At 40.4% G+C, this 23009-nt stretch overlaps 1 protein-coding gene across 3 annotated transcripts in view; it reads left to right on the top strand.

Moving 5' to 3' along the window:
• Positions 1-23009, top strand: part of LOC113023039 (copine-9-like) — a 187304-nt gene that overhangs the window by 60912 nt on the left and 103383 nt on the right. For 2 of the 3 annotated variants that reach the window (XM_026169094.1, XM_026169092.1), the window contains exons 5-7: positions 9177-9216; positions 10462-10467; positions 11467-11543. In XM_026169094.1, the coding sequence (XP_026024879.1) occupies positions 9177-9216; positions 10462-10467; positions 11467-11543 (123 nt within the window). Of the gene's footprint in view, positions 1-9176; positions 9217-10461; positions 10468-11463; positions 11544-23009 lie in introns of all 3 variants that reach the window. The other variant, XM_026169093.1, reaches the window with a different exon arrangement.

Genomic DNA, 23009 nt, shown 5'->3' with positions numbered 1-23009 from the left:
GTACCGTTTGTATAATTCAATTTAACCTATGTAAGTGGCCGATGCCATTGCTAGCATTCATGTGTGGTGTCCTTGTGGTCATGTCCCAGTGTGTTTCATGACTGAAACAAATAAAATCCTGGCGCTTTCTTCCTTCCCTTAAATTGTCTGTCAGAGTTTTTCCACATTCCCTCACAGTAGTTTTGGCAATCTTCTACGAATTTGCTGAAATACGTGAGTCCTTGAATTGCATCTATAATTTTATTATCTCACTGAGCCCCTCAGGGAAAAAAGTAGCAGGGAATAAATAAAAGTAATCCATGGTACCAAAATGCCAATCACAACAGTTGAAAGCATGGAAGCAACATGTGGTTACAATTCCAGGAAAGTAACCATGACTTTACGTCATGGAACTGGCTCAGGTGTCAGTACTTGTGGACACCCAAATGATCCTTGGAGGACAGAGACAGGTTGCAACCACAAAATGAATAAAGGTGCAACATACAGTATGCTCCTTTGATCTGAAATCATTTATCTAAATCTCAGGAGCTGGACCACATCTCAAACACATCCCTTCCAATCACACCTGTGTGAATTTGCTCCAAACACCCATTTGTTCTTGTTCCAGTGCTTGAGTCCAGATGGCACATTGCAGTTGTTCATAGTCTTGCTGACCAAAAGAAAATTTCAGTAGTTCCTTTCCACACCATTTCATGAAGTCTGCAGTTTTTATTAAACATCATGACCGGATTAACACAAACATGTCACTAGATGCTATTGAGATAACAAGAACCATCACACATGCAAATGCCACAGTCAGTCATATCTACAAACCAATCTTTCTGTGGAAAGCATATTTCCTAATAATGTTTAATGTACAATACTGGATTACACAGCAGTGGGGAATACATTCCATTAGAGTAGATCTACACTGTAGTCTTCAATGACGCTATGCAACAAACCGGTGAAAGGCACTAACTCTAGCCCCATAGAGGTCAAAGTGAAATGCACACCTTAAAGTAATTAACTTGTTAACTGGAGATAATTTAGAGATTTCAATTAAAACAAATAAACGCATGTGCTGTCAGTCTGGCTACACTGCTGGAGAGAAACCTAGAGTTGTTTTATTTCCTTCATTCAATGATGAATAGTAAGGTGTTCTAGCTTTAGGACGGGCTTTTTATTTGAAGGCTTTCCAGGCTAAATGATGATCTTCTAAATTTGTCAGATGCTATTCAACTGCAGCTTATGAGTTTCTGTTTTAAGGTGTGCATTTCATAGTTATACCAGGGAGTCAAGTACTTACGGTGGCCCAACTGCAACTTAAGAAAACACCAGCAATAAGAAAAACGCTGCAAAAGCACACAAAACACAACGGAAATAGGAAAAAAAAAAAACAGAAACAGGAAAAAACAGATTTCCAAAAGCACAAGGGAAGTGTTTCTGGGGAGACAATAACCCGACGGACCAGTTGAGGGAACCAAAATATGCTAAGAATTGCGCTGAGAGACACTTAAAAGAAGTGAAGGGTCTGTCAGTTTTGTGAGGAAAGAAAAGATGAGAGGTAAGTGTGTTAGCCTAACTATTAGCCTAAAATCAATCATCAGTATCATATGAATCATGATAAAACACACCTACCCTGTTTTGGTGTGCCATTTTTGTTCACCTCTACACTCATTTTTAAAAATTCTTCTGTACTTCTCTCTGTTACAACAGTGCTAGTCTCACTATTTGGCTTTTACACATTGGCAACCTTCAGTTAGTTCAGCGTGCCTCTTCATTAAATTTCTCAACACAGCCTTGCCCCATCCAGCATCAGTGTGCTCCCCTTTGGGACACTTGACTCTGGCCCTTTGTATCATGCTTCTAGTCCATTCCTTCATTATTACTCTCTCTCATCCACAACATTTCTTATTATCACAATTAAACTTGATAAGTTGTCTAAATCATAAATGTGATCATCCTCTTAAACAGACCAACTATAATCCCTGAGATATCTCTCTCCATTCATGCAGACAGCGTGGCCTTGATCAACATAATGATCTGTCATCATCTAATGTGACTATATTTAGAAATTTGACTTATTTCAGTCTTCTATTCCAGTTTCAACCTGCTTTTCAGAATTTTCCGTGTTGCGACCCCATTTCCCAAACCCATCTCCTTGCTGTAAATTAAAATGTGCAATATAAGGTTATCACAGTGGCATGAATTTCATCTAAATTAGAAACTGGTTCCTCCCATCTACCTTTAATTATCAGCTGTCACTACTTATTACAAGCTTTCAGCACTAAATGCATCTTTCTCGCTGTCTAGTGTTATGATTTCTTCCCGCAGCATCATTAAACTTCATTGAAACACATTCACAACCACCTGCCACATACGCGTAAATTCAATCTGCTGTCTTTGGGAATCTGACACTGTTAGGGCACTTGATGAGACCTTCCCCAAACCATTATCAATAAATCATTTGTCAGTCACATTTGGGATTGGCATCCTTGGTAGTGAAGTGGTATTATTTTTTAAAAACATCATCAGTGTGTGAATGTGTGTGTGAATGGGTGGATGACTGAATATGTAAAGCGCTTTGGGGTCCTTAGGGACTAGTAAAGCGCTATATAAATACAGGCCATTTAAAAACATCATGTCCAGGTTTCAGTGCTTAACCGTGTAGCGCCAAGGGTGTCATATTTGATGATATGTGTTTTTGAGATCGCTACGTAATCTGTTTTTTCCCCGGTAAACCTGATGTATACAGACATAAGCAGTGCAACTATGAGCACAAAAATGCAGTAAGTAAGCAAAAATGATACAAAATTATTATTTTTTATTTTGTCAGAAGGTTCAATAAAGACTTCAGTTTCAAAAAATGTATTTTTCTGTGATATATTTCATGGTCCAGACTCAGTGTAAATGCTAGATATAATGTCTCGTAGTCATGCATTTATGTATTCAAGTTATGAAATTCTCAAGAGTGATCAGTAACTGCTCACTAAGGACTCCTAATTCCTAAAGGATTCCACATGTAAAACTATTACGGTTTTCTTACCCCAAATAAACTTCATTTTCTGTCTTGGATCTTTTGGATGGTTAAAAACATTACCTTCATTATGGTGTTGATTTTCACTGCCTGTCACTTGCATAACAGTAATGTGATTTAACTGCACTAATCACCACCATGATGACTGTATGAATCAGCTTAAATTACCCTGCTTCTCATTTTGCATGGTTCTCTTACTGCTGAGGCAAACAAGTATGTATAAATGTCTTGTTGTGAAGTCACAAAGTAAAAGACATACACATGTTTTTTTGGGGGTTTTTTTTGCCATCTGAATCTCAAGGGTACAAAGGATGCAGCAGACAAATCATCCATCTGATCTTAATCCACGATTTAGAAAAAAGAAAGAAAATGAATAAAGTGAGACATATAAAGGCAACTGACACGTTCAAACACAGTTTTCAGCGTTCACCTTCCTTTCCATCCAGCTGCCTTTCATATAAATGAAAGTCATTCGAGTTTCTGGCAACTCTATTGCTCGTCCTTACTTAAATTTCATTTGGCAAGCATCCACAGAGCTTTGAGTTGCAGGAAGTAGTGAGATTGAAAGATACTGGTGATACACTCAGGACAGTGATTTAATAAAAGTGTATATGTATAGAAGTGTGGGGAGGAAGTGTATGCAGTGACTCCTTCAAATGGCAGCTAACACTAAATTTGGGATTTTTGGGTAAGCTGGCTCTTTGGTATTTTTTCTCTCTTCAATAGTCACCTGCTTTTAGTTCCTTTTTCAAAGCCCCACACTATGCTTATTCTAAATAAAATAAATAAATAAATACAAATAAAATAACAAAAGCAACCAGCAGGCAAAATAATTTCAGTGAGAACTATAATTATACTCAGAGACAGTGTATCTTCATAATTTGTAATCCTTATCAGCTGATGTGACAAGAGGAAAAACATGATATTTATTCAAACTACCAACCCTGTCTTTTTCAGGTGGAGACCATGTAAGTACACGGTTGTAAAATATGTAGAGCTAAGCAAAGTCAGCTGGTTTTATGATGACTACAGATGTTTGTAATTAAATTCACACCAATCCATCCAATGTTATACTTTATATTTATATAGTCTTCACTAACTTTAGTAGCTAAGGAAGGAAAGCACGAGCTCTACCACAAGTAAACATTGTAAAATTACTAAATGTTGCTAAAAAGACAGATAACTTTAGGCACCAAATAAATAAGTAATAAAATAATGTGGTTAGATTTTCCTTAGGAAATTGTTGTTAACATGATTAGTAGAGTAAACAGCAATTAAGGGGGGGAGTTTTCCCATTGCCAAGAATGAAGGAGAAAACAAGGTGGTGTAGTACGTATCAATCCAGGACTCACTGGATGTCTCATTGTCACTGAAAATTGAATTTTTATACTCCAGACTAAGAGAAATAACCTCAATTGAAAGCAAAAATTACAGAAATTACATCTAGTCCACAAGAGCCACATGCATCGAAATAAAGAGTTCTGTGCTTTAATAATGAATTGGACAATAAAAGCTGCATCTGTAAATTCATTTATGAATTCTTTAAAAAAATCATTTTATTTATTCAAACATTATTTTAAATTAAATTATTACATAATAAATTACTTTAGTAAAAACACTATTTTTAAATCAGTTTTTCAAAACGAATTACTAATCCACCAAAATGAATTTCACCGTATCCGTAGCCAGTCTTGTTAATGATCTCACTGAGGGGCTTCAGGCCGATGCAGAACAGCAGTGGGGACAGAGCATCTCCTTGGTAGATCCCGCACTTGATGGTGACTTGTGCTATTGGCTTGAAGTTGGCCTCTAGCGTTGTCCGCCACATCCCCATTGAGTTCCTGATGAAGGCTCTCAGGGTTTTGTTGATCTTGTATAGTTCTAGGCATTCCAGGATCCACTTGTGGGGCATTGAGTCATAGGCCTTCTTGTAATCAATCAAGGGAGTCTGGTCTACCAGTAGCTGGTGTTTTTGCGCCTCTGGTATTCTTGCCAGTTCCTTTCTGTGCCCCGCTCATGTATTGACCCATGTGCCTGTTCATCTTAGCCGCTATGATGCCTGACAGGAGCTTCCATGTGTCACGGCCAAGGTCGGCTGACTGGAGGACCCAAATGCAGAATGCACACGTAACACCCCGTAGACGAGAAAACATGAACAAAACTTTATTTTTTCCAAAAAAACAAAACGTCAAGACATAAATTACTAAATACTATGAACTAAAGTGTTCCTTCAATGCCTGAACCAAACCTGAAACAAGAACTTGATCTCTAAGTAATAATTGGCAAAGCTTAAATCTTCATAGAAACTCCTCATGACCAAAGAAGGGAGATGCAGAATGTGGGAAATGCACCGGAAGTCTCAGCACACTGCAACGAGAGGAGAGTGGCTTTAGTGATAAAGCTTAGGGAAAAGTATCCGGGTAAAGCTTGAAAACATGGCATTACTTTGCCTTACTGTTCCTGGGCGGAGGGTGGACGCAGAGGGAGTACAAGGTCCGGGAGTGGTGGCTGACGAGGCCAGCTGGAGGCAGGAGGGCAGGCAGGTGAGCGCGGTTGACAGGAGCTGAGAAGACTGAGCTGACAGGCATGAACCAGCGAAGAGGGTCCAGTAGGTATTGCCGTGGGTGGAGTGGATAAGGACTTAGCAGCTATGGGGAAAAACAGTAAGTCACGGATGGCAAAATTATTCCTTGGTTTGAGTTGCCTGAAGCAACACTGACTAGGTGTAGCAGAAACTGTGGCGAGTAGTGGAGTGAGTGCTGGTCCATAAATGCTGACAGCTCAGCACAGGTGAAGAGACTCGTCAGTGTGCGGTGACTCCACCCCAAGGCGGAGACAGCAGCTCAGAGACAATACAGCTGTGCCCACCTGGATCATGACACCATGTGGTACTGAGGCAGGTTACTGGCCGATAGTTGGATATGACTGGTCCTTTCCGGGGGGTCCTTGGGGATCAGGCCTTCTGGCCTTCAGTTAGCCAATCTGGGTGTGTCTCTTCAATTAGCAGCTGGTTCATTTGTGCTGCAAAACGCTCATGAAGTGCAGTCAGCTTCTTCAGCCAGTAGGTGTGAATCACTCAGGGCCAGGTGCTGTCCAACTCTTCATACTGGAGACCTGTTCTTGGATGTCTGCCACTGTGATGATCTTGGCCTCTAGTCTGCTTCTTCATGGTGGGTACTGCTCCTTGTGGCTGTTCACCTTGTAGCCAAGCATCTCACTGGTAGATCAGCTGATTAATCTTGTGATGGTCTCAGTAGAAATTGTCTAGTAGACCTTCCTTCAGGCTTGGTACCCAATGTTGGGTAGGGATGATGATAATATTTCAATCTGACCTGTCATCCTGTCTCCCCCTCGCCGTTGCATTTGTCTTGTACCTTGTCAATTTCTAGTCATGAGAGCAGTTCATTCACCGAATGTTGGAACACTGAGCAACTAGTTGTTTCACCGTCAACCTGGATGCTGGGTATTCAGTAGGTCCCACATCCTATTCATGTAGCCCCTTCCGCTGGAGTTACCTGCATAGTAGCATTCCAACAGCGTCCTGTTATCATCTCTTGCCCATTTGTGCCTTCTTGTTTCAGTAGCTCACTTCTCATCAGTGGTTCCTGAACACTTTACCCAAACCTTGTTAATTGTTAATATCTGTCTGTCTGTCTGTCTGTCTGTCTGTCTATATAGATGTATGCTGTCCTATACATTTTTCTAATTGGGATAGGGATGTATCCCAATCCTAATATATCTAACCAGATATATTTAGACATGATGTCTTAGCAATTCAAATATCTGGGATGGCCAGTCTTAAGTTCTCTTCGAACCCAGAGGGCTTTATTAGCCACCTGCCATGCCTGGTGCAGCCACAGCCCACTGAGCCCATGTGCCCTGCAGAGCCCCAGTCCAGAAGAACATGTGCAGCTCCAGCCAGAGCCAAAGTGTCCACAGGGTGCTGCACACACATCTCTATCCAGAGACTTGGCAATTAAAGAAACCCTCTGATTCTGACCTCTGTGAATTCAAACTACCAGTGCTGCCTGAAGCTCTCCTGCCATGTGAAACTGCTCCACATACCAAGCTCCTGTATCAATAGCAGGGCACTCCTGACCACAGACTGCCGGAAAAGCAAAGCTAGCCCACCTGCCCACCTGGGACTTGTTTTCATCGGGGATGTCTGGGAGCTGCTCCTTAAATTCTCTTTATTATGAGATATTTTCTGTTTGATTATTAGTTTACTTATTGTCTACCCACCATACTACCAAGCCTACCTGGGAAAATGTGCAAGAGATACAACGCTGAAGCCATGAGGAACCATGACATAGTGTTTAGAAGTAGGCTACTGGAACAGGGCATACATGGAGAATGACTGACAATATGTTATTGATGGGATACTACAATGGCAGCCAAGCCACTGAGAGAGTATCTCAGTGCAATAACATCAGGAGACTCATATGGATACAGTGGAAAAACCCAGGCAGAAAAAAGCAGTGGAATTAAACTAGATGATGTCTAGCCATCGAGGGCATGACTCCCTAGATCACTAACAAACACTCATCAGAGTAGATGCTTGCAGATTTAATCACTGCTATATGCACCATCCCCATCTGCAAGTAGAGGAACTCCCACCCTCCATGTAGAGGAAGGCTGGAGGCCAAAATCGAGGAAGCACAGAAGGATGTACAGAAGTATAGAAGGGTGCCATGAGAGACAGGGTCTGGATGCACAGCAAGATGCCCATAACTGAAACTCTACAAACTGCCAAATAAAGGCTCTGGCCAAACAATTGGCCTGCTCCCCAAAGCTCCATCCAGGGTATACTCTTACCTGATGATCCTCTAATCGCCTGAGCCAAGGTAGTTTTGTCTTTCGGATGAACCAGTTTTTGTCTGAGCGTGTTGCTGGGTCTAGACAAAACTCCAAAACACAAACTTAACAATGTGGTGTACGCTGTACAGTGCAGCGAGGAATGCTCAGACCTCTACATTGGAGAGACCAAACAGCCACTTCACAAGCGCATGGCACAACATAGAAGAGCCACCTCCACAGGACAAGACTCAGCAGTCCATCTGCATCTTAAGGATAAAGGACACTCTTTCGAGGATGCCAATGTTCACATTTTGGACAGAGAGGACAGATGGTTTGAAAGAGGAGTGAAAGAAGCCACTCACATCCTGGGCCATCTGACCTCAGGAATTCGCATGATAAGGTGGGGCCAGGTCTCACAATGAGCTCACCCGAAACTCTGGCTGATTGGGACCCACACCCAGTTTCACACCTTGGCTCAGGCGATTAGAAGATCATCAGGGGGTCCTCCCACTAGGTTTATATCTGGGACTCTCCACCATTTGACCTTAGAACTGAAGAAGCTTCTCGGATGAGAGGTGAAACGTCTTCAAGTAACTTAAAGAAGTCCAGACGCTTTTCTTTGCAAGCTCCTTTGACAACAAACCATAGCAATCTCCCAGAAAAAGAGCCAATCAGCATTAGAAAGGCAACAGTGAGTCTCTGAAATAAAATACTGAAGTGTGTAATGAATATAGTACCAGTACATTTGGTAACCCTGAAGCTAAGACCTTCATCACTCTTCTTCTGCAAGGCTGCCTGGCCTCTGGAGAATAGATGACTGAATGAGATAGTACAGCTAAGATCTCAGTGGTTTACCTGGTCTATGATAATAAGCATGAACCTTCATGGGCCATTGATTTCAGGACCCCTTAGAATCCACCCAGAAATAAGGATGTTAATTTGTGTCAGAAACAGAAGTTTCTTTGGGGAAAGCACATTTTAAAAGAGAAGAAGAGGCAACACATCTTCCTGAAAGACAGCAAAAGAGAGAGTCTTCCATCTGTAGATCAATTCTTATTGTATGTTATGTGTCAGTGTTGCTCCAGATCCATAAATTTCTGTTTTATAACTCTTGACTCATCCCTCCTGTGTAGACCATATCGTATTATTTAATTAGTATACATGAATTTTTTCTTTGTTCTCCCACCAGAGCTGTCCATCATGTGTGCGTTGCTTGTCAAGTCAAGTGCAAAAGGGAAATTAGGAAGGTGTCTCTTTTTCTCCAGTTGTAATTTTTCTGTATGCATTTGTGTTTTATTATGTTGAACAGGATGCATTCTAAAGGAAACACTCTAAAGTCTGCTATTTTGCTTTTCTTCTGCAGGTACAATGTGGATACTAGGAGCTCCAATCTTTCCAAACATGTAAGCAGCTTAATATGTCCAATGACCACAGGTCCACTGGCATGAAGCCCAGAAAAAAATTGAGTTAACCTTATTTAAAAACAAAAAAATTTAATCAAGTTTTATTTCAGTGGGTTTCACAAAAGTGGTTTTGCTTATTGTAGTTTGGGTGGTAGTACTAAAAAATTGTCTCAATTGGTTTTTGTTATTATGATGAAGTGTGACATTTGTCAGACTGTAAGAACAGGTAAAATAGTACATCACAATACAAACATTGGACACCTCTCAACATACATGTCTTGTTGTGTACTAACTTGTTGTCTACTTTGCATTAAAAATGTTATATTGATATTGATTGAAACCCATCTTATAAAAAACAAAACTCTTCCTCATCACGCGTCAGATTCAGTTGTGGAGCTGTCATCAATAGCCAGGAAATGGAGCCCTCTATTTTTTCGCAGGTTGACAGATGTGAACAAGCAGGCCTCTCTGTAGACTATACTGTTTACAGATGACACTATGATTTGTAGTTAGCATTGGGAGTAGGTAGAAGAGAACCTGGAGATGTGTTATTATGCTCTATTGAGAAGTGGAATGAAAGTCAATAGAAGCAAGAAAGAACACATGTGTAAATAACAGGGAGACACATGTAACAGTGAAGATGCAAGGAGTAGAGGATGTGAAGGTAGCAGACAAGATTAGAAATAATACATCAGAGGGACAGCTCAGGCTAAGTGGTTTTTAGAGGCAAGGTTTTGGTGAATATAGGGGGCAGAAGATGTTGAAGATGGGACTGCCATGCAGAAAGATAGGAGGAAGACCACAGAACAGAAGGCAGACATGCAGAGGGTTGGTGTGCCTGTGATCTAGGTACTAATCTGATGCTGAATAGCTGCCTATATGTCAGACATGTAGCAACTGACTGGCACCTTGTCCAGGGTGCATGCTACCACTGTCAGTGTGGTCCGGCTCCACTCCAGCTGTAATTTTACCTGAATTCAACATCAAACAAAATTTAGTACAGTATCTACTAAAGTATCTACAGAAAGCATAAATCAAAACATTATTTTTTAATTTGCACCCTACCGTAATGATTCATAAAAGCATTACTTTAAGCTCAGTGCACTGCAGCTCTGACTAGTCTTCATCTTTCTTAAATTTGGAAGAAAAATTAATTTATTTGTGAACTTGAGGTCTTTTCATTGTGTCTTTCCAGCTTCTCTAACATGTGTCTGCCTTTCCTTACTGCCTCCCCTCCTGGATAAGCAGAAGGTAAGCTATCATTATGTCCTGTACTCCCTGCTTACTGCACCATTTCTTTAAGTGATGTGGACCCTAGCTCAAACCCTAATCCTAAAACATTTTTTGGAGAAAAGCAAAAAGAACCCAAATCTATAAAAATAATAATTTGATTTATCTCAGAATTATTTTTTTGCCAAAAATGGGATTAGAAAACGAAGACTACAATGAAATCTTCTGATAGTATAGCGTTAACCTTAGGGTTAGAGTCATGTCTGACGATGAGTCACAGGGTCAGACACATCGCCAAGGTCTAAGCAATGTGTTAAGCATACAGCAAACTGACGTTTCGGTGTGTTTCTGTAACTGCATCGCTAATTCCAACAGAAATGAATGAAGCCGCACTGAGATTACAGAGATTGACTTATGTATGTATGTATGTATATATATGTATATATTGTACTATTCTTAGTTAGCGTATTGTCTGTCTTGTCTTAATGTTGGTTTAAAATGGAGCACTGTAACAAAAAATAATTTCCCCCAGGGATCAATAAAGTATTCTGATTCTGATTCTGATTCTGATTACAAATGTAATCTGAAAATCCTGTAAGAGAATGTTTTTATGACAGCTATGGTGTATTATTTTAACTACAAAAAATGTTGCTTAAAGCAGAACAATTTAATTACAAAAGCTCAATTCAATGAAGTATAAAATATGGACAAAATGCAAAGCAATTAGACAGTTTCAGTAACTAGGCGCTAACTAGCTGCTGTGTTAGTCCTAAGCAGTCTGCTGTAATCAATCAACGTCTAGACATCTCATTACTATTGCATCTTCAATTAATGTTTACAAAAGAATTTCCAATTACTTCTTTATTTTAAATCCAAGTAACCCAAATTGAAATCATATATAACATGGTAGCTGTAACTCTGTTAACCTATCAACAGCCACATTTGAGAAATTAGCCAACGTGCAGCACACAGTGACTGAGTGCAATGAATTCACTATGATGATTTCCCTACTCTGTAAAGGACTTCCTGGGTCAGATGTTCTGCACGTTAGGTGAGATCATTGGTTCACCTGGCGGCAGGCTGGAAAGGACTCTTTCGTAAGTACAACATACACACAGCGTCACCCATACAGTAGTTGTCTTTGAAGCTGGTTTAGGACACTATCCTTAATGTCAACATCTTGTTTAGTCCTATTTACAAGTGCAGAAAATCTTTGGTATCGCAGCCTGATTAACAAATACAAACAGTTCAGAGGTGACATCTCAGCCATAAGCATTTCAAACATTTAACTGGGTTGAGATCTGAGATCTGACTTTGACCGTGCCACTACAACCCTGTGATTATTTTTGTTTTCAGTCATTGTGTTGTAGATTTTCTGGTGTGCTTGTGGTCATTGTGCTGTTGTATGACCCACCTTGGAAAGCTTTATCAATCAGATAGATGGCCTCACCTTTGACTGGAATACTCTAGTGTGTAGGGGAGTTAATGGTCGAGGGGTGGCTGTGGCTCAGGTGGCAGATCAACTACTGATTGGAAGGATGGTGGTTCGATCCGTGGCTTCCCCAGTCTGCATGTCAAATATCCTTGGGCAAGATACTAACCCCAAGTTAGTGGGGTTAGTATCAAATGTTACAAATGTTTGGTTTTTTGGTTGTTGTTTTTTGTTGCATGGTTTGAATGGAATACGCCTCCTACAAATATTGTGCCATTGTGTTAACACACACCTGAATACTCCAGAAGACTGCCTAAACAGGTTTTAGAGGCCAAACTTGCTGATGATCAAGTTTTAATCAAGTACTTGGTTTTATTTAATTAAGGACTTAAGGACAGATAAAATGCTAACTATATGTTTGTCTAAAGGTGTTGCATTATGGCACAACAGTTAGTACTGGTGAAAGAATACATACAACTGTAATGCACTTTGGGTGAAATTGAGAGGGTGACCTGTCTACCTTTGATGGATCCATCGTCACCTCAGTTCAGGACGGCACATCTGATGAAGCTGCAGTTAGTGCTCTCCAACTTTGGAGAGAGCAGAAAAGCAAGTGGAGCGTTTGCCCGAGGCTGAGAACGTAAAACAAGATGAGGTTCCTATTTCACCTAGCGTCTTGTTTATGTGCTTTTAGAGCCTGTGGCCTTCCATATGTTCTGCCTGTAATTAGATGGTCACCACAACCAACTGAGTAGCAAACTGTGGTCAGATTCAAACCATGATGGTAAAAAGAGGCCATTTGCTTTATTGCACATATGAATGAAGTGAAATTAAAACTTAAATGATGCAGTATGTCATGTGTCTTGTAGAGATATACAATTAGTTAAAAAAAAGAAGCTACCACTAAATGAAAATTGTGTTGATTGTGCGCCACACTGCAGTTCCTCTTTGTTGAAGCCTGAAGGAGCATTTCCTAGTTCAGGCAGCTTGTCAATGAGTGGAGGAAAGGCTCTGATACCCTTGGATTCCAGTGCAGTGTTATAGAAACTTGGGCGTCATTGTGTGTGTAGAACTGCTGGCCTGGTCCTATCAACTGAAGCCTTATAAGGGATGTGGGTTGTGTTCTTAAGAGTCAAAGTGTGCAGAGAGATTATTGATTACAGGAAGCTACAACATGGATTGAAGTCCCACTCACTTGGTAAAAAGCCACATATGTATGAAGGCAACAGAAATATGTGATGAACACTGATGTTCATGGTCTAGATAAATGCCAGCACAGTAACATTTCAAATTTAGTGACAGTCTGACATTTACTGAATGTAATGATACGACTGAGAAATTTAATCTTTGTGCATTTCAGTTAGTCTGGCTTAGCAAAAAACCTGGGTGAAATAGTAGGGGTGGGTAAATCAACCTTCCAATAACTCTACAATGTGTTATTTAATTGCCATATATTTTAACTAGTAACCCTCAAGTCCATGCATGTCTTATGATAAGAAAGTCTTAAGTCAAGATTTATAAGTTCCAGCGACGTCAAAATCCAAAGGATTCGTGTTTTAATTCCTAAACTTCTGCCAAGTTCAGAACATGTAATTCTTTGCAATATCAGTAGTGAATATTCTTCAAACTAAAAATGGTTTTGTACTAAGTGACAAAATAATTCCTCACAAGTGAAACATTTGTAGTCACCACAGAGCAGATAGCTTAAACTTTCATTTGACACACACACACACACACACACACACACACACACACACACACACACACACACACACACACACACACACACACACACACACACCAACGCACACATAGAGTCAAAACACAGAAAACACAGTTTATATCATACATTGTGATGGACCAAGCAGTAAAGGACAGTCAGACACAGGCTAAAGTAGAAAAAACAAGAGCTTGGGCTCATAAAAGAGGTCAACGTAACAGAACACTACTCAGAAAAATGGCAACACTACCTCAAGCAACCTGACCTACCAAAATGAGACCAAGAGGAAACTTAAATAGTGGCTGATCAACCCACAAAGACACAAAAAGGGGTAGAACACACAAAAACCTAACAAAAACTAACATAGCAAATCCCATTCCCCCCCATGATCCAGAGTTGTGGTATGACCCAATTTGCAGGTCTCCACATAGGCTTGCCCCGCCCCCTTTTACACCTCTTAGGGACTTGAGCAGCTTTTACTAAGGTAACCAGAAAACAAATACAAAGATTAAACTAAAATGTGGGCACTTATGTTAGAATACATTATTGTGTATGAGATGGTAAAAATAAAGAAATTATAAACTAACACAAATTCTTTATTAATCTGTAAATTCAATCCTATATTTAAAGACAGCACAATACAAGTGTAGTGTAATAAATAAGTCTCTATTGTAGCCCTGTGATGTTTGGCAGATGTTACCCAATATGTGTGGCTGTAACTGCAGCCATCACATGCATTTTGACACGTAGCCTATAGGAGAAGCATGATGACGTAAGAGTTTTCACTTCAAAGTGAAGATACAGACAGGATTGTATTAGAATAATACTTGTTCTTTTAATAACAGATGTGTTTCCAAGGCAACTGTGAGCACGGAGTCTACTTTATGCTCCCTACTGCTGAAAAATCCAGTTGGTGAGCCATTTTCTTCATATTGGCCCATTCTCCTCTGATAAAGATGACATCAGAGCCATGGCGAGGATCTATTTTGAGATAATGGGTGGGGAGAGGAAGAGAGCCCTGTGTCAGATGAGAAAATTATTAGGGAAACCCACCTTGTGCATCAAGTCACGATGCACACTTCTTTGTTTAACCAGGCTAAGTGCTTGCAGGCAGACACATTTTTGCATATGCAATAGCAATCACCCACCTGCTGAACTAAGTTCATTTGCCTCCTGTGCTTTTGCTAATGCACTCCACAGTCAAATGCTGGATTAAGTTGTGTGGGTGCAGGGACACTTGACACATGACCAAGGAACAAGCTTATTAGAGGTGCATTTACAAATCAAACAGATCATATTGTGTGTGAAAAGGATTGTTGCAGTTTGTGACGGAGAACTGATCTAAGCGGTTTGTTTTAAGAAAATTCTAAACTTTCATCTGTTTTAAAGTAATTCCTGTTCACTAAAGCACAAAAGGGGACTGCATTCTGTGAGGAATATACAGAGAAGGCATTTTCGTGCTCAAGAGCGAGAACAAAGAAGCAATAATTAGTGTGAAGCAGTGCTCGCTAAAGCATGTAGTGCTAAATCATTCTGCATATCATGTAATGTGCAGATAAGTATGTTTTATTTTTAAAGAAAGCAACCCTTATTGCTTTACGTAGCCTACGACCGAATCTTCTGGATTTTCTTTCATAGTGAATCTGCAACAGAAAAGCACAATTTACACAATCCCTGTGATGACTCTGATGTTCCCATCATTCTTGTAAAACCGTTCAAAGGTCAGTTTCAGCTCCTGAACATTTCTTATTGATAACAGATAATAACAGTGCAACGCTCAGTACCGATTGAGCATTGCACCTCTGCTACATTTGCACGCCCAGAATAGGTGATTAAAAAAAAAAGAATGGAAATCAATGCAGCTGTACCACAAATTGTATATTTTTTCCCTATGAAAACTTTGTACCTATCTAAGATCTAGTCAGACTCTGTGTGTTATACCAATTCTGGTTAATGCATCCTTGAGTTTGTAGCCTGCAGAGAAGATTAGTAGTGAACTGTGGGGTTTTTTCTTTACTCTTTGAAATGTAGACTTTCCCTCTAAAGAGCGCTAACCAAACTGATGCTACTTGAGGACATCTATAAGCTGAAAAGAAGGGTTTAGGAACCTTTAACACCTTTAGAGAAATAAAAAAATCATCCCTCAATTGTTGTTTCTGAAAGGTGTGACGCATAAAACTCAGATATTCAGCATCATAAATTAAAACAATGAGCACTCCAAGAGCATAACTCTCTGCCACAGGAACTGCGTAGGCAGTATTTATTTTACCTATTTAACTATTTACAGGTCAGAGGTCAAATAAATGTTAGTCTTGGATGTCTAACAATCCTGATGCGTCAACTGAGTGAGACCTACTAAGCATTATGCAAATGAAATAAACTATAGCAACCATGAGTAAATGAACAAACATATATTCTCTCTCAAAGGAGCAAAAACACTTTCATGGCATCGTGCTTGTTATGGGAGAAATCGGGCATGGGAGGGCTGAAGATGGATGTTAACTTACTGCCTCTGAGAGTGTTTACTGATGCTGTGAAGTGCAACCCTGGCGCTCTCTCTGACCTCACGCCACACTATTTATATTATTATGCTATCAACAACCCGCGTGTTGTACTAGACGAGATCCGAAGGCCTACAAAAGTTTGGATGCTTATCCAAATTTTTGTAGGCTAAGATGGGTAACAACCCTCAGTCACTGGACTCTGCCTGGAGCTGCAGTCACTTGAACAAGTCAACCACGGTCACTGGTCACTGCTAAGGTATTTACCCAATGTTTATTAATTGTTCATATTGCCACGTCTCTGTGTATTACCCCTTACACTGTCAATGTGTCAACACAGCTCATTTGTGATGGATGATGATGATACTGTGTTGAGTTGAGGATATCCTTAATTTTCGGTCACTAAATTCTGCTGTTTTTGCCTGTTAGCTGTTGTTAGCTGTTGTTCGCTGTTGTTTATCATCTTCCAAATTGAGTTGATTGATTCAGCTGCCCGTCACTAGCAGATCAACTGCCCATTTGCGCATGTGCGAAGGTAACTTTACATAGACAAACTGACCGAAATGCATTGACAGAAACATTTCAGGGATTTTGAGTCATTCTGCACTCCAAATGCGTTAAAAGTGTTAAATTTTTTGTATCGAGTTAATCGTGATGACGGCTTAATCTGTGTTAACGCGTTCATTTTGACAGCACTACTTTTTACTTTTAGCCTGGCTAATTATCCTCCAGGGCCTCATTATAATTTAAAATTAATTTGAACATGGGAAGCAGCAAGCAGTGCCTTTGCCTGTGGTTAGTATTTACAGCACAGTGAGTATGAATCACTTCTTTGGTCACAGAAGTGAATAAGTGAATTGTGGAGCAGATTTTCAGGCTGTCAAAATCATAATTGATTTGCTCTCTGTCCTCCTGAGCTATGGGATCTGACTTTGCAGATATATTTTGACACATTGCTTCTCGCTTGATTCCACATTGGACTTCACATGCCTTTTTGGCAAAGCTAGGCCATTAATCTCAGCTAAACCAAACAGCTCAGACACTGCTGCATACTCATCTGAGATCTGACAAAAGTACTATCAGCTGGCACACTTTATTAACTTTCTTGCTTAATGAGGCATCTGCCTCTCCGATGTAAATCTTTTTCTATTGGTCCGTCTGATTAAATATTAAAAAGTCATATGTAGAAGGACGCTTGATGTTTCTCCCATCCAGTGTGGCACTGGCAGATCAGTCCCTATAACTCATTCTTGTAACAGACTTGTTATTTCATTCCATGGGACTACTCTTTTTGGCCCACCCAATACTTAAATATTAGTTCTGTTCATCTGACAAGAACCAGATGATCCCCATCTCTCTGAAAGCTTCAGATTTAAACCTGAAAGTAACATCGAAGCCCGTGGTTTTGCCGTTGATAGGTTGCATGAGTTTTGATAGAGGAGGACTGATTGTTGTTTTGATCTGATTGTCACCTGCGTGTCCTTCTACTGTCTGAGTTGTATTTATTGTGAGGTGTTCAGTGATGAGGTTGCCATGGAAAGTTGTACTGAGCCCCTGTGTGGGAGACTCTGACTGCTGCTAAGCTCTCAGCCAGACAAGTATCACAGCACCATGAAAGGAAGCCCTAAATTAAGTCCTTGGGGAGTCTTTGGAGAAAAAGATATTTTCAGGCTGTTTTCACGCACACAAACTCTGGAAATTCTTGAAAGAATCAGGACCAGACACTGTCAAAATGTTGACCTTTCAGACTTGTTGCACTCAAATGGAGATTTGTCAGATGCATTTTCACTACTGGAAATATACCAGTTTGTTTGGGATGCCTGGGTACAGTGCAGAACACTGCCTCACTCTGTCTGCGAAGTGTCTAAAAGTTTTAAATACAGCTGGACTTGAAAAGTCAGAACTATTCAAGGTAGCATTGTATTTGTGAAAACTGCTTTGGTGGGAAATTTTAAGGGTGGCAGTAAACCTCAAGAGTTAAAGTGAAAGTACAAGTTTTCCACTTCTCCACCACAGTCTGCAACTTTGTGTTGGCTAGTGTTACGACCTGTCTAGGAGCCAGGTCATAACATGAATGGAGCACTCACCCCCCCCTCCCCCCCAGATCCAACCAACCACAGGAAACAAATATCTGTTCATCGCAGTGTCATTTATTCACAACATAATGAAAAGGAAACAACAAAACAGGTTTCTTCCTGTTAAGAGGGAGTTTTTCCTTCCCACTGTCACCAAAGCGCTTGCTCACAGGGGGTCATATGATTGCTGGGGTTTTCTTTGTTTTCTTTGTATTATTGTGGGGTCTTTACTGTACTGTATAAAATACCTTGTGGCAACTATTGTTGTGATTTGGCGCTATATATAACAAAATTGAATTGAAAAATTGAAGTGAAGAATCCACTGCTGCAGAACTGTTTTGAAAACAAAGATTGTAAATTGATTGTAAAGAGTACGTGCCTCTATACCTCTGACACTATGTTTAACCAGCAAGACCATCAAGTTGTTTCCAAACCAAAAGTGATGCCTTGACCAAAATGTACGCTCTCTCTTTGAGGTGCAGGGGAAAAATCTCTTACAGTAATGCCTGGAGAGAAGTGAAGAAGCTCTGCTCTGTGTCATAGTGCATTACATACGCTACACTCCAGAAAACCCTGAGCCTTTGCCAATTAGTTAAAACAACATAAATGACTGTGAGAACCAAGTTCTTCACATTGAAATCTGTTCCCCTTCCTTCAGGTAAAAGATACAGAACCATCAGGGCACATCCCAATATACTGAGGAGCAGCTAACCCCCCCTCCCAAAACACATACAGGAGGGCACTGACATGTGTTCTTCCTCATCTAATGATATAAAAAGCTTTGCAGTGGCTGTTTTCTCCTCCTCCTGTCCATGCTCACTCCATTTAAATAGCTCTGTACCCATCCATAGGTCACTGTACCACCATAAACGGTTCTCAAATCGACTTATTTTCTTCAAACATGCATAATTAAATCTCATCCAGTACAGAGGATGGAGTTACTTTCCACAAATAAATTAAATCCCAACAAACATCAATTTACAGCAGGAACAAGGTGCGCGCACACACACACACGCACACACACACACACACACACACACACACACACACACACACACACACGCACGCACGCACGCACGCACGCACACGCACGCACGCACGCACGCACGCACGCACACACACACACACACACACACACTGCCTTTGGCATTCTCAGCACCGTGAGAAATAAATGTGAGAAATGTGAGAAATAAATGATAGAACGATAGAATTGTTTTATTTTTCATTTGCATTGTTCAGCTTAGTCTCTGACTGGCTGAACAAATGTATTCTCTCTTCCTTTTTTCAGTCCTTTCATGTATAATGTGGTTAAAAATTAAATGATGCAGCACTGGACTAAAGCCATTCACAAAGCTATTACACTGACTCACTGTGACTGACTGTTAAATCACTTCAGAATACAACACAATGTGACTAAAAATGTCTGAGATGTTCTTTGCCCACAGGTATTTTTATTCGCCGCTTTGGGTTTGTTCCTTCTCTCTCAGCCTCCTCTCTTGCTAAGCATCCAGGAAGGTCACAGCCTCTTAAATTTCTACAAAGGCATTCCACATTTCTTGGCTCTGACAAGATTAAGATTTAGATGAAAACTGTGATTGGGTTCCAGAACTGCCCTCCTTCCTATCTCACTTCATTTGAGTGTTTTTCTTAGTCTCTCTGACCACTTGTTTTAATTAAACTATGAACCCTGTGTGCAATTATGATAAAATCATCACTGAAACAAAACAGCGGGGTGCTGTTCACTTGAGCTTCTGATAAAAGACTTTCCTACTATTCGGTAGTTGAAGCTGGATGTAATTCTGTACAATACGACTGATTGTGCTTGAGATTATACCTTCATCAGTAGGCACCTGTTAGGTATTACAGAGCAGGTGAACCTTTTGTCCTCACTGATGCACGTAGGAAGCGAAAGCATACAAGCATACAAAAACTACAAATGGCCCAAAAAGTTAATGCTGGTTCTGATGGATAGGTGTCAGAATAAAGTTTCAGTTTGTTGCATACACACGAGTTAGGGTGCCCATGCATCCCCTCTCTACTGCTGACACTTCCAACAATGATCATGTGAGCATCATAACTGGACTGCATTGATGCCCAGATGCGTGTGTCACTTACCTGGCACACACCTGGCAACATGATACACTATGGAAAGAAGGCAAGTTGGTTGAGGCAATGTGATGCTTTGGGCAACGTTTTGCTGGGAAAAACCATTTGCCTCTTTCAGATACATAATGTTCTCTGCCCCAAAGCAAAAGATGGCTCAAGAATGGTTCGAGAAGCTGCTGCATGTTTGAAATCTTGACTTGACCTCCAAATCGCCCAGATCTGAATCAAATTAAGCACCTGTGGGATGTGTTGGACAAACAAGTCTGATCCATGGAGACCCTGCCTCACATCACCAGCAGCCACATACCACAGCACACCTTCAGTCTAGTGCGCACAAATCTTCTTTAAGTTATTAAAAAGGATCCTGTACAACAAAATCCTGCTCATTTCATACTGAGAAGAAACAGTTTAATGAATTCATTAAAAGCTCACCATTACCATGTCATTCATGGCCATGAAGAGTGGATATAAACTTCTGACCTCACCTGTAAAACAGGTACTAGGAGTCTTCAGTCAGTATTCCCCCATTACATCATGTGATCAACATCACACATGTGTGTGACCACTTACAGTTGTTGATCAAGTAGAAGTACCGTGATGTAAAAGGGCTCCGCCAACAGGTCTGGGATAAGTCAGCCTCCATTGTGAAAGCTCCAGCTGATTATCCTGTGAAACACACGACTTTGGACCTTGACCTTGGCTGAAAATAATTTGCATTCTATTAACGCCGTTTATGCCGTTTAGACATTCACACGTGCCTTGTTTTTTGAAGCCACAAATAAAAAACCTTCCCACATATATAACCCCAACATGAGATACAACTATGCAGCAAAGAAGAAAAAGTATATTCAGTGTGAGTGACATCCAGCCAGCCTGTTACTGAGCCTAAATAAAATATGCTGATCACCTGCAGGGTAAATATAGCAGAGCCATTTAAAAACCTCGCACCAAAACCTCTCAAGATCCCTCCCCTCACTGACACCACCCAGACCATGACCCACTGGTAAAACTGGATCACGTTTATTTGCCAGCATTTCCTCACAGCACGGGTGAGACGAGGAGACAGTGGGTGGCGTACTATGGCATCTCCAGCTAATTATCTATTTGGACAAGGATCAAACCCTCCACTGTGGAAATTATGTCCATGTTATGTTTATGCATGTCTGAGCATTATACATACCAAAAAGTCTGCTTACTGACTGGAAAGAGGCCAGAAGGAAAGGGCTCTAACAGAAGCACTGACAAGCACTGGGTGCAATGTGATTCACATGTTACTGTAGTCATGTTGTATTTTTCAGTTGTGGACAAACGTAACACATTATTGTACTAAATTCAGTAATTACACTACAGTTGCAGTTATGTAGTTTCTTCTGTTACAAAGGTTCACGGCTCTGACAAATTAACATTTAGATGAAAACTGTGATTGGGTTCCAAAACTGCCCTGCTTCCTGTCTCACTTCATTTGAGTGTTTTTCTTAGTCTCTCTGACCACTTGTTTTGGCCCTGTTAATTAAACCATGAACCCTGTGTGCAATTATAATAAAATCTGAGATACATCACTGAAACAAAACAACGTGGTGCTATTATTGTACGATCAATATAAAGCGCCTTGAGGCGACTGTTGTTGTGTTCTATATAAATAAAATTGAATTGTTCACTTGAGCTTCTGAATTCATTAACTTCCGCTAATCTCAGTTTGTGTCCCAGAAGGAGGAAAATGGTGGAGTGACGTTAAAGTTGAGTGCTTGTTAAAAACAGTCGAGGATCCCCAAACTTGCTTTATGTCATCCCTTTGTCCTCATGCAAAACTAAAATATGTGTGTTTTAATAATCCTTATGTTTCATTGTTTGTCATTTATTATTTAAGTCAAAAGGGGGATGTCATGGTCCTTGGGTCTTGTGCCCAAGTTTTGAGTTTTGAAAAGTAACATGGCAGGGGTTCCCCTTTTATGTTACTTCCTGTTTGATTTTGGGAGTTGTTTTCTTCTGTGTCTTGTTCCTGGCTTTAATATCACAGGCATCCAGTCACCATCACCACCACTCTCATGCCCAACCTCATGAAAGACACTGTCTCCATTACTTGCCTTCAGAGGGTTTTTGGCTCCTTCACCTTTGCTGTCCCCCTGCTTGGTCACCACAGGGACTCCACCTCCTATGGCTTAGGGATGCAAAGTTGTATCTGAAAAAAACAAGACTTCTTAACCAATGTCTGCTGGATAAACTAAAGTGGAGATGTTTGCATATAGATTATATGTTTGGTAAAAACACAGCACAGCACAAACACTGTAGACCTACAGTCAAGGACAATAATGGAAGGCTGATGATTTGACCTCCTCTGCATACTGAAGTATTCTAAAGTCAAATTTGAGCCCATCTGTTTGATAGCTAAAGCTTGGCCAAAAGTGAGCCATGCAACAGCATAATGACCCCAAGCACGCCTCTAAGAGAGTGGCCCAATCAAAGTCCAGACATCAACCGATCTGAAATCCTTTGGGAGGAACTTACGAAAGTGTTACATAATTTAATGCCACAAATCTCAATAAACTAAAGAAGAGTGGGCTGAGATTCCTCCACAATGATGAATCAGAACACTTTATTAATCCCTAAGGAAATTATGTGGGTTACAGTTGCTCCAATACAGTAACAGAAACAGATTAGACTATTTAAAAATACAATATGTTACAGATTTACAGATTTAAGAAATAGCACAATACATTCAAATCACTCAA

This window comes from Astatotilapia calliptera, chromosome 5, assembly GCF_900246225.1.
Source record: "Astatotilapia calliptera chromosome 5, fAstCal1.2, whole genome shotgun sequence".
NCBI lineage: Eukaryota > Metazoa > Chordata > Actinopteri > Cichliformes > Cichlidae > Astatotilapia > Astatotilapia calliptera.
Note: the sequence above shows the minus strand (reverse complement) of the source record. Positions and strands in the feature narration are given on the sequence as shown.